Genomic DNA, 16,923 nt, shown 5'->3' with positions numbered 1-16,923 from the left:
TCCAAAAAAGTGTATGCTAGCCTATGGCCCTATTGTAACACACTGACCAACTTTAAAACAGGTGGAGGAGCAACTACGCTACACCAATAAGTGACATTTGAACACCCAAATTTGGCACAACATACACTTAATGTCTGGTAACAAACCTTTTTTTTGTAACCAGTGGAGTGACAGAGGTATTTATACTCTAGACCAGCTATTCAATGATGAAGGTATGTTAAGTTTTGAAAACCTGAGAACTAGCTTTGAGGTCCCTAGGACATCCTTCTTCCTTTATCTTTGCTTAAGATCAGCCCTAAAATGTTACGGAGTACCATGGGGGAACAGTGTTGAGATGCACCCAATCATTAAATGGCTTGTTGATTCTCCTGTGAGAGGATTAGTGTCCAGGATTTATGCTAAACTGTATCCGTAGGAAAACTCCCAATAGTAAAGAAATGGGAGCGAGAGCTGAGCCCGGAGTGAAACATAATTAATTGGGAGACAGTTTGGGACAACATTTCCCACTGTTCCAAGAACCCACAGGGTTCATACGCATTTTAACCAATACTTTTCCATGACCTTTTCATGACTTTTTGGCAAATTTCTATGACTATGTATTCCTGAAAATGTCAGTCGACATTATACGATAAGAATAAAAAAATCTGTGTTAAAGTTTACCCTCAGAGGTTTAACAATAAAATGAATGACAATTTATGTGGTTCATAGTGGGAGTCACAATATCACGCCCCGAATAGAACGGTGAGGTTAGGACGACGTGAAATACATTTATTAATCACATATTATTACTCAAAAGTCATTCCTACTCCCTATTGCACGTTCTGCCAACCTGAACAAACGGGAACTTTCCTACACATGGTCTGGAAGTGTGAACAGGTGCATGAGTTTTGGAATAAAACAATATCAATAATATCTGATGTGATAGGATGTTGAATTCCTACTGACCCGATTGTTTTGTTACTTAATGATGACTCTAAATTACACCTACTTGGAAGACAGAAGAAAATTTGGCTTGCCGGATCAACCGCAACCAAGAAAATGATAGCTCAATGCTGCCCCCCCCTCCCCCCACTCACTTTGTATAAAACAATGGTTGACGTATTTTCTAGACATAGTTATGCTTGAGCTTTCTACAGCAAGGATTAACAAAGCCAAGTCATCGACTATAGACCTATGGAAAAACGCAGCAGCACAAGTATCAGTCCTAATGACCTCAGCGTCACAAGAATTAGAGGAGAGCGACTGGGCAAGGTGTGATTTCTGTTTTTGTTTATTTGTTTGTTTTTATTTTCCTCAAGACCGCAGAGGGTGGGGGGTGGGAGAGGGTTGTTGTTCTTGTTCAATTGTGTTTGTCTGTTCTGTTTGTTCAAAAATATAAAACCAATAAAAAATTGATCTTAATGAAAAAGATCTGGGTGGGTGCAGTTAGAAACACGGGAGCTTACCGAACCTCTGTAGCTAGATATAGGCGCCTCTAAATTTAAAACAGGATGTCCTTAAAACATATAGGAACAGGAAACTACAACATCCAGGCAACGGGTATTAACAAAGGAGGTGAACACAACATATACATCTAGAGTCAACCAAGTACTAATCATAGTGAACGGTAATCAATTCATGTTTAGAAAAAGACCACCGCGTGTGTGTGTCCTACCAAAGCAGAGAATTAGCTCCACACATAGTTCATTATAGGCTAAGTCTTAAATATATTTGGAATATCCATTGAAATATTCACAAAAGTTACTCTCAAATGTGAATGTTTGGCACGTCGCATAGCATTACTGTATGTGCTGGGGTACATTTTCACATGATTTATATACAAGTGGACACCTGAGTATTAGGGGTGCACCGATCCGATATTAAGATCGGATCTCGGCCGATATTGACAAAATAGCTGGATTGGGGATCGGAAAAATTAACAGATCCACGGGCCAAACCAGTTTTTAGTTTTTTTTTCCTCCATCGCAGAACTGGGACCCATGTTAACAGCGTACCCTTCTCACTCATGGTAGTAACTTTATAACACAACAATTAATAACCCACAACTAACTTTCTTTAAAAGGATAAAACACCATAGCACATAACAATTTGTGACTTAAACAGTTTCTAACACTAATAATTTTACATTTACAAATGTAGCTACACCGCCGAACGGCATGTTAGGTAACATTATAGCTGCTAGCCTAGCTAGCGTAACAGTCTGTTAAGCTGGGAGAGGCTTCGGTCACTACTGCACATTCAAGAACAGAGAAGAAAGTTAGAGGATGAAGAAAGACCGGAGATCAACAACAACGTATGCTCAAGAGAGGAGCCGGCTGTTGTTGCAAGGTTTTTTGTTTCTAAAAAATCTGACATAATTTAGCCACTGTTGTTGCCCGTCGCTCTAACGTTACTCGGCCGTGCTAACGTTACCGTGCTAACGTTACAGTGCTAACGTGAAAGACTTGTCACTTCAAGCATGCAGCGGAACAACATTATGAACGCAATCCAACTACGATCCCGCTACAGACCGTTGAGAAAGACGGGTTCAGAGCAATGATTAAAACACTGGATTTAAGATGCCTTGCTGAAATACGTCCGCCAACCTACTAACATTATTCAAACAGCGAAGGAGGCTGACAGCGGAGCTACATTCAGTCGCCCACTACAACCACACTACAACCTAACTTACCTGTGGGCAAGGTAGTGTTTATACAACTAGCTTACAACTATTTTGTTTTGAAAAGGGAAACAATGTTAAAGTTGTTTGTATGTGTATTCATTCAATTTCAGTTTTACAATTTTACTACTTTGCAGTTTGCAGAAAAAAAAATTGTTTAGATTCTGTAACCGTTTCATGGATTCTCCTTCATATAACCAAGCCAAGCAAACCCTTTAGTAATCAAAGCTTTTAGTAAACATGATGACATTAAAATGTTTGTGATATTCTATGTACTCCTGACAGTAGAATAAGCCATTATAAACCTATATAAAGGCCCATTATTGTTATTTATTTAAATTAATTTTAAGAAGTTTGATTACATTATATTTTCGATTTGAATGCACAATTGTTTTTTAAATAACACATAAATAAGAATTCAATACATTACATCTATGTTATTTTGTCTTAGTTAGGAAAGTAATGTTTAGTTAGGCAAGTATGGTGCCTTTAGTCTCTTCCACATGGTGGAAAGAAGGTATAAGGTGGAAAAGGTATACAGTTTATTATTAATTCAACAACAGTATTGGATCGGTATCGGGTATCGACAGATACACAAAGCCCTGGCATCAGTATCGGGACTGAAAAAGTCGGATCGGTGCATCCCTACTGAGTATTACCCCCATATTGATATAAATACACCCAAAACATGCTTTTAGGGATATTCTAGTCAAATATAGTGATTGTGATGTCATAATGCAGCAACAAAGTAATCAGTATTTTCTGTCTTTAAAAAACCACTAATCGATTAAAGGTTAAGGCTGGTGATAGTCTGTATTTTGTATTCAATAAATCCCATTACAGACCCAAACCACTCTTCCTCCTCCAAATACACATCAATGAGCAACATCTTGTTAAAAACACAACAATGAGCAGCATGTTGTTAGGAAGTGATTAGCTAGTAGTACACAGGTCATACTGTACATACTACAGGTAGCTACAGTGCATGTAAATACGTAAGTCAAGGTGCATTCATTTACTACAAATTGTTTTAAGACCCAGGTCGCCAACACACATCCTATACGCATGTTAAAGATTGACGTTCTCAGTAGAAATAAATGGGCTTATGAATGTTGGAAAGTATTAAGAAACAGCTTTGGTCTTTTCAAGTCATGTGTTGTCAATGGGGGGGGTCTCGCCCAGGGTGTAATTCAAAGTAGAACCGCCACTGGGCAGGAGATTTGTTCCCTTTGCCATATCACCACTAAACAAAATTCAGAGCCAAGTATGATGTGTGTAGGTGCTATGTGTATAGGTATGTGTGGATGTATTTGATGTCTCTTAGTCGTGTTGTGGTGTAAAAATGTTTCTGCATCTATACCCCAGTTTCGACGATGGAGCTTTCCCCCGGAACAAGGAACCTCCTGAGGAACTTATTGCGTTTCCACCGCAGGGATTAGGATCCGAATTTAGTTCTGGGGTAGTGTGGCTCAACAGAAGTACATTTTCAGGATAATTGTGTAGCTCAAGCACCCATCACCTTCTGCTCTCTGTGTGTTGCCGTTCTCAAACTCCGTCCGCTTCACACACTTCAAGTTAGCAAGCTGCACACTGAAAATGGCAAGTTTTGAAGAAAATGTAGATCGTGCAACAATGCAGGCCTGCTTGGTTCTTTAGGGGAATGATTGTAAAGATTTACAAGGAATATGTTTACAGCATTTACTCTCTAACTGGGACATTTTGGGACCAACTGGAGAGGTTTGCTGTGGACGAAGTACACATTCCGATACGGATGTATCCAGCTAATTTATATAGCTCACGTTACTGTATTGTGTGAACAGGTAACTTCATTAAAATAAATATATGTGGCGTTTTCTTTTACGGGGTTCATTTAATTTATCACGCACCTGTACATTGTGCGATTACAGTGACATCTGATATTAAAGTAAACTGGACATCAAAGTATTAAAGGACAATTCTGGGATTGAACCACGAACGCCGTGCAACCAGTAACATAGCTCAAACACGGCGTACGTGGTTCGACTGGTCATGACTGTTTTCCAAGATGGCGCTCGCATGTATACATGAACGCTACTGTCTTTATAATCCATCTTTTTAATAAACTGTCTCTCAATGCTTCGGTTTACATGTAGGGACCCTCATTATGCTACCATTGAAGTGTGGTGCTATTTTGAGCCTTGTTTGTGGTGTAAAAATAGCGATTTACCCTCTGCCCCAAAGGCTAGCTTTAGAAGCTAATCACCAGTTTGCGCTAGCTTGAGACACATTCGATTAGCATGAAAACATGTCCCAGAGAACGGTCGACTCGGTACACATATGTTATTAACCACTAGGTTTGTTTTGCGCCGGAATTGTCCTTTAAGACTTGATTTTGACACATTTTGGACATGGTCATATGGAAATGAATCTGTGACTCTGTTATCTGAGAGGTTGTGTTTGAAATCTTCCATCCAAATGAGTTATACAGTATTTGAATATAGCTATGTATCAGAAAATGTGCCCATATCTCAGTAAAATCCCCATGTTATAGCGGTTGATGCAATCGCCGCATTTTGCCTTTGATCTTCAGCTTAGGTATACTGGTGGATTATTCCTTTAAAGACAGCCACACAGGGGTAAACAGTCTCTAACACACACACACTCTAGCTGAAGAAAAAGTATAACTGGGCTATTTTTAGCCTCAGAGAAAGAAAGAAGCAGCCTGGCTCATTTCAATGGAACTGACCACACGATCCAGAGCTGCAATCTTTAGGGGCCTCTACTCCACCACACCACATGGCCCTGCCGAAGCTCACTGAACCACACCGGAGGCCTTCTCCATTTACGTCTCCCCCACAATAACCAACATAATACAACCTGCTATTCACAAACATAGTGTCAACCTATATCCTCAGACTGCAAACACGCGCATATGCCTGCAAACTGTGTGATATTCACAGTCCACATTTCAAACGAGCCACCCATTCTAAATATGAGCCCATCATATGGAGATACAGCACGTCACGCTGTGTCGCGATGCTTAATTGTGTCACAATCTCCCAACTCACTTTCCACATGCAGCAACAACCGTGAAGTTGGCTCCCACACTTGAGTGAGCAGCAGCGGATGCAGGGAGGATGAGGCAGTGATGGAGTGGGGTGGGGAGGGGGAAAAAAAAAATTCACACCGGCAGATCGAAGGATCAGCCGAAGACAAACAGAGAGTTATTGACATTAAGCTGGGTAAGACCCAATCGCTTAAACCTTTTAACACACTCCGCAGTGCCCCCAAGGCCTGCTGGTGTGACCCCAGCATCTGTTCCCAAAGGGATAAGAGGGGCAGGGAGGGGGGCAGGACAGGTTGAGCTGGTCAACAGCAGGATTTAACTCGCCATGTCTGGATAATTAGCAGTGAGAGACACACCTTCTTTAACAACATCATCTAAGCATGTTGTGTGTGTGTGTGTGTGTGTGTGTGTGTGTGTGTGTGTGTGTGTGTAGCTGAACCCATGCTGCCTGCTGCACGCAAAGCGCTCCCAGACGCACAATACCTCCCACGCGCACACACGCAGAAAGATAAGAAACAGATGAAAACTCCCAATGGATGCACATGAAAGCCACGACGCGCACACATGCACGGCAACACTTACTACTACACTAACCTAACTGACAGCAAAACAGGGGCAGATCTTTAGCCAATGCTAAATCAATCGGAAAGTGAACACTCCCGGCTCCGACATCGATGGGAGTACAATCTTCACAAGCTTTAACAGCCATTAACTCTGGTTTTGCCTTGGGAGGAATTTCCTGCGCTTGCCTGCGGTGATAACGCCTTTTAAATCAAACGCACTGGGAAGGAGATTAAGAGCAGCTGAGTAAAGATAAAAACTAACCCCACGCGCCCTCAAAGCAAGACGTCCTCCTTCCCCTCTTGTAAATAAGAGGTTAAAACATACTTTGTCCGAAAAACTCGTGTTCGTGCTCACCTGTGATTTCTCTGCTGACGTTGACGAAGCCCGCCGCTGTGGTCTCCTTTGAGGCCATGGTGCGCTCCTCCTGCCGGCCCAGCCCCTTCTCCTCCCTCCGCTCTCAAATGTCCCTTGCGCACTTCTTCTTCGTCCTTGTTTTCCCTCCTCCCACCGCGCCTGCAGGTGCTCCGGCCGCAGCAACAGTCCGGACAGTGTGACGTGAAGAGATACTGTGGTGCGCACTGGCAAATACCCGAGGAGCGCCTCCGACTTCAACGCTCGAGAGAGAGAGAGAGAGAGAGAGAGAGAGAGAGAGAGAGAGAGAGAGAGTGTGTTGGTCGGTTGGGTGGGTGGGTGTGAGGTAAAGGATTAGAGGTTGTACCATTGCCACTTACCAAGTTTTTTTCCAAAATTCAAAAGATTATTGTTAAATCTATATTGGAATGTGGGTCATCATGACAGATTACATTCAGATGGTCCAAAACCAAGAGAGTCCCTTTTAAGATCATACAGTTTCAAATGTAATGCAAGGAGGTGGAAGGTCCACTCACTCGTCTCAGCATGGATACAAAAAAAGATATGTGGTACTTACTGTACACAGCAGGTTTCATTGATGGTCAGTGTATGAATTGGTTCTTGAAGACCCCAGGTTGACTGGCTAAAGGGGATCTGAGATTGATAAACAATGAACACATACTGATAACTGGCAGAAATACATTTCCAGTGCGTACTCCCAAATCAGAATGACAGAAATGACAATAATCAATCAATAAATAATCAGACACAAGAGGGTTTCAGCTGCAAGAATTATTACCCCCTGAAGATGTCTTGTAATCCCTGTTTAACAAGAGCCAAGTCTATCACTGACAACACTCAACAACTTTAGGCTGTAGGCTAATATAAGAGTAATTTAAGAGCATAGACCGTTCTCTTAATACATCCATGGCATAGACTGTATATTATACAGTCTATGGTTAAGAGAGAAAAGGTTCAAAGTAATTATTTTCTTGTCTGTAATTGCTATTTTTTTATGAAGCCAGCAATGTTCAACCTTAAATGTACAATATGAAAAACATAGACATTCCAAAAATAATGACGTTACAAATACAGGACAATAAATAAACGAAGAAATTAGTTGACATAATCTAATGAATTACTAAAACTCAATTAATTCATTATTATGAAAATGAATTATTGTAAAAATGTATACATTATCATATCATTATTACTCATATTTATTTAAAAATGTGTCTTTCAAAAAAATAAATAATCATAACTTTTTTTCCATGCCACTTTTCATGACAGTGGCGTTGTCACAACTTTTCAGCCAATCAGTTTTGCTGCCCCACCAACCGTTACCAAAATGTAGCCAAAACTATTGAACAACATGCTGCTATAATTAAATACAGTGCCCTCTTTCTTTTATTTAGCTGAAGAACGCTACACATGTTACCAAATAATTTCTAATAAGGGCTAATTTCTCTTTGCATTTCCGTAGACCGGCTTTGATGTTACCTAGCGAGCTAGCCAACTAACAAAGTTAGCTTGGTTGACGTGTGAGCTTGTATTTAAACTCAGCATTAAATGAAGAGCAAGTGACAGCGGCAAGCCGGCAACATCTATTTAACGTTAGCGTTAGCTGGTCAATTCATGGTTTACCTTTGTAGCATTTTGATTCCGAATATGTTCTCATAGAAAGACACACAACTCTTTGAAGAGCAAAACACACGGAGGCTATCCAAAACCACTCCCTCGTTCCCCAATTCACTTCTTCCTCTTTGAGAATTACTTCTTTGGTTGTCGTAGCTAGCTAGCTGGACTAGCTAACGTTAGGTTAGCCCGCTGGGAGGCTGATAGCCCATGTGATTGGCTGAAAGGGGTCGGTTATTGATGATGACAACACCGCTGTCATGAAAGGTGACATGAAAAAAAAACAGACCTTTTAATAAAAAATAACTTCAATAACACTGTTAATATGAGAATAATAACATTACAGTTAGTTCATGATAATTTTTTTTTTTTGATTTGATTCAACTATTCTATGACGTATTGGTTTTACTTACTTCATATAGGCCTATTAACATGTTTATTTCGTAATGTTTTTAGTTATTTAATATTGAACACTGTCAGGCTTTTTAAAAATGTTATTAAACCTTTATTTAACCAGGAAATCCTATTGAGATTCAAAATCTTAAGAGTCCTAGCCAAAATAGGATCAACAACAAGGTTCAGTCAAAAAGCATAATACATAACAAAATCTGAAATAAACATAAAAGCAATTACAAAAGGATGAATAATATTTCCAATACAATCATACAAAAGATTTCCATCCTAGAAGCAATCTAAATTACACCTTAAAACAACCTAAGTGCTGTCTAAAGCCATAAAACAAGAACAATCTGGGCGCCTGGATAGCTCACCTGGTAGAGCGGGCGCCCATATACAGAGGCTCAGTCAGCCCTTTGCTGCATGTCATTCCCTTCTCTCTCCCCTTTCATGTTTAAGGTGTCCTGTCATAATGAAGGCCAACAAAAAATTATCTTAAAAAAGAACAATCTCAAACGTAATGAAACTCAATGAGGTTAACACATCAACATTCTAAAATACCACAAAACATCAGCATCCAGAAGAGCTTCTGAAAAATACCACATTTTGCAATTTTAGATCCAATTGCAGAAAGCTGCAGGCAGAGGGCAGTAGCATTTATAAAGCTCTTTTACCTAGTTCTGTAATGGAGCTATAAGTCTGATCCCCAAATCAGACTACCTTGCTTTTTTATTTCCTTCCAGACTACTGATGACAATCTGCTCATGATGGCCCCAAATCCTTCTGCAGGATAAACAGAAAGGTAAACATGTATTGTCTGAATGAGAACAATCCAAACACTTGATCTTCAAAAGTATCAAAAATATCCATGATTAGATCACTAGAAAGGCTTTCATGTGTCAAAACATGTGTTCCCCTGTGTCTTCCTTTTGTGACAGAATATAAGTAAATATTTATTTGAATAATGTTTAATAGTTCTTCACAGAAAAGTAATGGTTTTATTATGTCAGAGCAGAACATTGAGTTGATGCTTTTGATAAATGTGTTTTCATGGCAATATTTCTGTAATGATGTGAGGACAGTGAGGGAATAGAGCCGTATATCAAATAGTTTCATTCAGTGCCTTTCTCCTTGGAGTTGCAAGATCACTACTCATGGCTGTGATAGGATTTGGGATGGAGAATTGGGAGGCCAGGTTGAAGCTCAAGCTGTATGTAACAATGATATATGATTCACCCCCTCATCTGAATGGCTGCCACTTGTCAATGTCATCGCTTATGCAACCCAGTTCAGCTGTTTTTCACAGATGCAGTCAGAATTAGACCAGAATTTTTAACCCTTTTCGTCCCATATATCACTTCCTAATGTAACAAATGTGCTCATTAAGACACAAATGAATGGGTTTTGGAGGGTGCAGCTGTGTTTGGTGTGTCATTTACAAAAATGTGCCCTCGAAGCAACAAAAGTGCAGTGTCTGCTACATGCATGCTTCTATGTAAATTTGTGCATGTGTATGAGAGACCTTTGTATCTGCGTCTCACTGATACTTCACTCTGATGAAAGAAGACCCAGTGGGGGGCATTATGCCAGAGAAATAGGGGGTAGGAGCGTTGAAAGAGAAAGGCGGAGGGCCAAGACAGCGAGAATAAGAGGTTCATAGTCTGGGAGACGGTAGCTGTCTCCAGGTTTCATCGGGTTAAAAACTTCAGCACTGTTCAAAGATGCACTTGAAAGGACGTTCCATTATTTATTCATCAATGCAGCATCACATAGAGCGGAGTCGAGAAGCTCAATACGCCTTCAATTACTTGTCTGTTAGCTATATGTGCATAAATCTGCTTACATAAAACAATGCTGGAATAAAAGGTTTTTACAAAGGAGCTGCTACTGAGGCAGCAATGTGTTTAAAACAGACAAACCTCATGTGCAAAAGTGTAGGAAACACTCATTTGTTGAAAATCTGTGCTTGTACTTCTGCAGACATTTGGTAGTCATTTGGCAGGCAATACAAGACAACAAAACATATGTGCATAGAAGAAGTGAGACAATTAACATATCCCAGAAACACTTGGTGAGAGAGAGAGAGAGAGAGAGAGAGAGAGAGAGAGAGAGAGAGAGAGAGAGAGAGAGAGAGAGAGGGAGAAGAAAAGGAGTGTATAATGCACTAGCAACCACATCCAGTCTATAAAAGCCAGCAGATATAAAAGTGTCAACACCTGGCGTATCACTGTTCTTCCTGATGTCAGTAATAACTCAAGATGATGCTTTTTTTTTTTTAGATCCATTTCCAACATTCACCACAGGCTCGCTTCTCCTCAGTGTAGGCCTACAGAATGTGCTAGAGTAACACACAGCTTTAAGGCTGTGCAGCAGAGCTGTGCTACACTGCCCTCATCTGGTTGAAAACAGTTAACATTGATCCCATCATGGACACACACAGTTTGATTTCAAGTAAGACTGTTGTTCTATACTGATATATTCTGAACTGCAAGGTGGCATAGGTTGATCTGGATGGCAGTGACTATGTTACTGTTTAACACTTAAATAGATTGCTATCACGGGTGCCCAGATAGCTCAGTTGGTGGAGAAGGCACACATATGTAGAGGAGGAGGGATGATTACTCCTCGATGTAGTGGGCCAGGGTTCAATTCCAACCTGTGTCTTCAGCTGTCCTGTCAAATAAAGGCCTAAAATGCCCAAAAATGTATCTTAAAAAAAAAAAAAAGAACAACTGGTGGAAGAACAACTCTGATCTTTTATTTAAGTCAAAGAACCAATACAACAATGCAACAAAACAAAAAAAACTCCTGTAATCAGTATCAAAAGCAAAAGTATGTGTTCTGCAGAAAAAAATAGTTCTGACTGTTATCATATATGCAATTTTTAGATGGTTGACTGATGCATCACTTTGCATTTTTATAGCTGGTTGAGGTGGAGCTAATTTGAACTACTTAATGTATTTTTGTACCTTTTGTAGTTTAGTTTAGTGGTTCCCAACATAGCATGCTGCCAGATTTGACTAACATCAAGCAGCCCTGTCCATACCTCAAACCCACCCAATTATCATACAAGATGAACCCTCCACTCAGATATGTACTGATGTGTTTATAGATTAACTTGGAGTGTTTTACAGTTGTCAGATTGTATTGTATTGTCAGTTTAAGATTGCTTGGACAAGTGTTACATTTCCTCTAGTTTCTTATTTCTTATTTTCATTGTAACTTTATTATTTATTATTATTCACATTTGCTGCTCTGATAGGCCATGTGAATGTCTTCCAGGAGAGGCAGTTTGAAAGAGTGCACTGTTATCAAATAAGTAGTGGAGTAAAAAAGTAGGCTAAAATATTTCCCTCTGTCAACAACAAGTCATGTAGTGGTGGGAATACTCAAGAAAATGAGCTCAAAATAGTACTTATGTGCAGTAGTTGAATAAATGTCCTTTGTTGCGTTCTACCACTGCTATCTCACTAGCATTTTTTACAAATGGACTCAAGAGTTTTACTCCCATGTATCTTTGGGGCTTCCCAAGGCCACACATTTTAGTTGACCTTCACAGCAATGACTCTACTTGCGAAAACCGAATCCACAGCAGCCAGTTGCTAAATGAGCCTGCAAACAGATTAAGAGGGAGCGTGAAACAGCTGGCTACATGGAGACGGCTTGACTGCCTGCATGTGCTGTGTTCCACCAGAGGCTACACACCCGTCTGTTACAAAGCTTTATTTTGTCTAATTCCTCTTTTTACTGCATTGGCGCCTCAAGAAAAAAAATAAAATAAAGATGTGGGTGTCAGTGGCTTATTGGAAGTAATACGGAGGATCACTTATGAGACCGGAGAGTGGATAACAGCATGAGCTGAACTCTCTGGCTTTCTATTTCATGGCTCCACTGATCTGTAAATGTCACACACCAAAGAGCTGAAAAGTGTATTGATTGGACAAGATGCCTAAAGGGCTTCACTGTCCTTTCCCAGACATCTTAGAAGTCTTAGATGTTTCATACCAGGCAGAATTTGACATCATGCCAGAATGGGAACTAAGGACAAGACCTTAACTTGAATAATTTTCAGTCAAGACACTCACATCAAGGTTTTAACCATTTATTGCAACAATCGTTTTGAGCTTGGTGGTGTGGCTCTGCCCCTAAAATACTACTGACACACATTTCACAAGGTTTGACAGAGAGTGTCTCTGAGCTCACAGAACCTCTGGTGCAGCCTTAGATACAGAACATTTGAATGAACATGAACTCATTGAGAGAAACATCCTAAGATCACACAAATCTAAATGCTTATGCAGGAGGAGGCTGAAGAGCTGGAGGAAGTATAAAGATGTGGTGCAGCAGCAAGGATAAGTGTCAAGCATTGGAGTACGCAGAAGGAATGGATGCCAAAGATATAGTAGGTTGTGGTAATTTATAATTGGAAAGTATATAACCGCTATAAAATAAAATAATTGTATACGAGAAATGTTATTCTCATTCTTGATCTTGAAACAGTTGTCCTGATAGATTAGTTAGCTTTTATTTTGTCCTTTATTTTTGGTTTTTGAGGGGAAAGCTAAATTAAAAACAGAATCAATGCATGATGCCAAGGACAGTTCCGTCTTTTGTCCTATAAAACCTCACATGTAAGATATTTTTTGTTTTCAAACAAAACGAAAGAAACATTTGGCATACAACCTTTTTTATTCATCGTTTAAGTCCAATATTTATCTGCAAATCTGCACAGCAACATAACCTAAAACTGCTGCCTTGTCTTGTTGTAGTGATGGAGAATAGGCCTATATTATTTCACCTAAAATGAACGTTAGTCTAAATAAATTACACATTTTTACATCAATGTTATTTTTAGTTGTTGAAATAAATAAAGTGCAGAATGTAAAATTACTATGAGGGGATTGCTGTAGTTTAAAAAGCATTTGGGAACCATGGTCTAAACTACCACATGGCTCCATTAAGTCAAAATGTAATGTAATGTGCTTGCAAAATATAGTTCTCTGTGCTCAAAACTTACAATTACTCGCTCAGGATTGAGGCACATATATAACGCCATAATAGAGCCGGTTACATATTCTTATACAGATATATACCTAGCAGCAACAACAATGTTGAAAGTCACATATACAACCAGCCATATTGACGCACACTTTTTCACTTTTAGAATGTTTTCAAATGATTTCAATTGGCATTCAGCAGCAGGAATGATTATTACTTCCCAATCCTTGGCATATTAGAGGAAGGTTTTTGGAAAATGTGTGGTAAAAGGTAAATAAAGCAAGAGGCAGAGTTATAATGGATGAAAAAGCCAATACATGTGTTCAAGCACCAGGTTTTTAAAAGGGAAGTGAAATTACAATATGTGCACAGCTTGCATTAGTTGAGGGAGAAAGTTTAAGAGTGACATAGTTAAGCACACTCCATTTAATTTAACAGCATGGTTTTGGAATGATTAGCACATTCACCACCACCACCACCACAACACCTTACTATTACAACACCTGCAGTATTTAAAAGTCTCTTAGTCTGCATGTAGTCAGTTCACTACTACATATGAGTGTTCAGATATTTGTGACAAGCAGCTTGCAGATTAACAGGTTGCAGTTATAGAAAATGCCATTGCATCTGCATGACATCAATAACACTGTATGTGCATTTGGAGGTTATGGCTGTTGCAGATAAGGTTGTTTAACAAGGATGAATACTGTACATGCACATTATTGATGCATGCATCTGTCTTTGTTCTTGTCCTTTACTGCAAACAGACACTTTAAATAAAAATGTGTTACATTTTGTATGGGTAACAGCAAAACATCAATGTTCATTGAGAGCAGATACCTGGCAGGAGTATAACGCTTGTATTTGGTGAAACATGTAGAAGTAATCAACATTTCACCTTTATTTTATGCGCTGGCCATGAAAACCCTTGTTCTGAAACATGTTTTCACAATTACAATTAGAAAGATTTTAATACATTTGATATTAGATCAAAGGTGGATACATTTAAAAAAAAAAAAAATTAATTTAAAAAGTAGTCCTTCAGATCTTAAGAATCAATTGATGGCAGGTAAGCAGCCTAGTCAGGCATACCTACAGTTCCTCATTCATTTTCTCATTAATTTTCTTTGCCCATCTGTTCCTTATGGGGCAGGGGGCTGGAGCCCATCCCAGCATTCACTGGATGTAAAGCATGACTAGATCAGTAACAATCAGTATAATCTGTTGTGTTGTGTATCTATACTCATTCCTGGTAACAAACACAATTTGTATTGCATCAAGCAAAACATAATGCTGTTCTGTTGAAAAGAGCAAAGCACATTGATGCAGTTTGATACTCTGTGGATCTGGATATGCATCCTGAACATGGAAATGAACTAGCACAGCACTGAAATCTTAATTTGATGTGTAAATGCTAAAACAAAACAGCTTACTGTATTCCACTCACTAGAATAGCATCAGTGTCTCCCGACACCACAAACCTAGACTGCTCTGTCAGAAATGCTCACATTTGTAATTTGCATTTACAGTACAGCATAAGATGTTATAGCATTGTGAACTGTGAGTAAAAATTGCACTTAAATACAGTACTTGAGTGAATGTACTTAATTATTTCCCTTTTTTCATCCTTCTTATTTCTATACATACTAGAGGTGTTGAAATGAATCAAACAATCGATGCATCGAATCGTGGACATGGACGATGCTGCATCGATTATTTCTGTTTACAATTTAATGTATGCCTAACAACCTTTCTGTTTACATATTCTGTTATGTTTTGCACATTCAGGAAGTGCCATGTGCTCAGTGCTGTAGGTTTATGTACCCAATTTATTTAGTATTATAGTACTGCAGAATGTTTAGTTTTTGAAGCTTGAAAAGCTATGAATTAAATATCCTATATGGCTTTAATAGAAATTTTTTTTTGACGCATCGTGATATCGAATGGAATCGCTGACATGATAATCGTAATCAAATCGGGAGATCAGTGAAGACTCACACCTCCAATACATACTATGTAGCTTTTTTTTTAAACTTTTTTATCATGATATTAAAAATCAGGAGAATCCATTAACATTATAAGGGAGTGTAAAGTGCCCCACCTGAATAATAATGCTCTATTTCAGTGGTTAATGATATCCCTTAAAAGTGATTTCTAAAGTGATTTATTACTTGTACAAAAATTGTACTACTAAAGATATACAGTCAGTTAACAATTATAAATTATACAATTTTTTTTTATATGTGCCAATCAGTATTATATATAAAATCAATGTCATTATTCTGTTTTTTGAAGTTGACAAAAAATTTTTTTTTAATGGATATAAAAACTATCTATGAATGTATATGAAATGTCTAATATAAGGTTTTTAAATTCTCCCTTTTAAGCTAATTTGCCTTGTTATTATATTCAATCTCACAATTAATTTGTCTCCTACTTTAACTCATAGTTTCTGTTATGCCCTGTCTTTTATGTAAATATCTGTCTTAAAGGACAATTAAAACTCCTGTCACAGCACTGTGGGGCGGTACATATTAAATTAGAGAGGTGTCTTTGAATTCGGGCTGCATTGACTTTTGTCCACAAGGTGGCAGAAAAACTCCAAAACCAGCAGACAGAGACAGAGTGCTGACATACTGTAGGAGTTCCTAATAATAAAGTTGTTATGGCTAACATGTTAGCAAACACTTGCACAGCCTACTTACATATCCATAAAACACAGAGCAACACTGTTGTCTCATTAGAGTCACGTTTCTGGCCACTTGGTAAATATAAATCCAACACTTATGTTTCTTATATCTCCTTTCAGCTCTGTTTTGGTCTTCATCAACTCCTGAAGGACACACACATACACAGTACAACTTGCAGTGGAAGTCATGCCTATCTCCAGAAAGCATCTAACAAATAGAATCAAATACTAAGAATAAAATAACTAAATCAAATATAAAATATCCAAATAAAATGAAATATTTTACAAAAGAAACAATATAGCAGTACGTTTCAGAGAAATGAAATGAAACAGTGAAACAATGAAAACAAAATGAGTTTTAGAAAAATTAAAACAAGGGGGGATGGATTGTATGGTATGTATATGGGTTAGGGCTGGGCGATATGGAGAAAATCAAATATCACGATATTGTTGACCTACTACCTCAATATCGATACCGCAACGATATTGTAGTGTTGACTATTGGTGCTTTCACAAAAATATTTACACAATGAGATTTTTGATAAATAATAATCAGTAATGTGGATATAATGACTAAGTGGGTAA

The 16,923-nt window shown here is 38.6% G+C and overlaps 1 protein-coding gene across 1 annotated transcript in view; it reads right to left on the bottom strand.

Moving 5' to 3' along the window:
• carmil3 (capping protein regulator and myosin 1 linker 3) overlaps positions 1–6,681 on the bottom strand; it is a 91,039-nt gene extending 84,358 nt beyond the window's left edge. The window contains exon 1 of the mRNA XM_078263329.1: positions 6,624–6,681. Coding sequence (XP_078119455.1) covers positions 6,624–6,681 — 58 coding nt within the window. The remainder of the gene's footprint in view (positions 1–6,623) is intronic.
• Between the last annotated feature and the right edge of the window lie 10,242 nt (positions 6,682–16,923).

The sequence above is a fragment of the Sander vitreus genome, chromosome 12 (genome assembly GCF_031162955.1).
Source record: "Sander vitreus isolate 19-12246 chromosome 12, sanVit1, whole genome shotgun sequence".
Classification (NCBI taxonomy): domain Eukaryota; kingdom Metazoa; phylum Chordata; class Actinopteri; order Perciformes; family Percidae; genus Sander; species Sander vitreus.
Note: the sequence above shows the minus strand (reverse complement) of the source record. Positions and strands in the feature narration are given on the sequence as shown.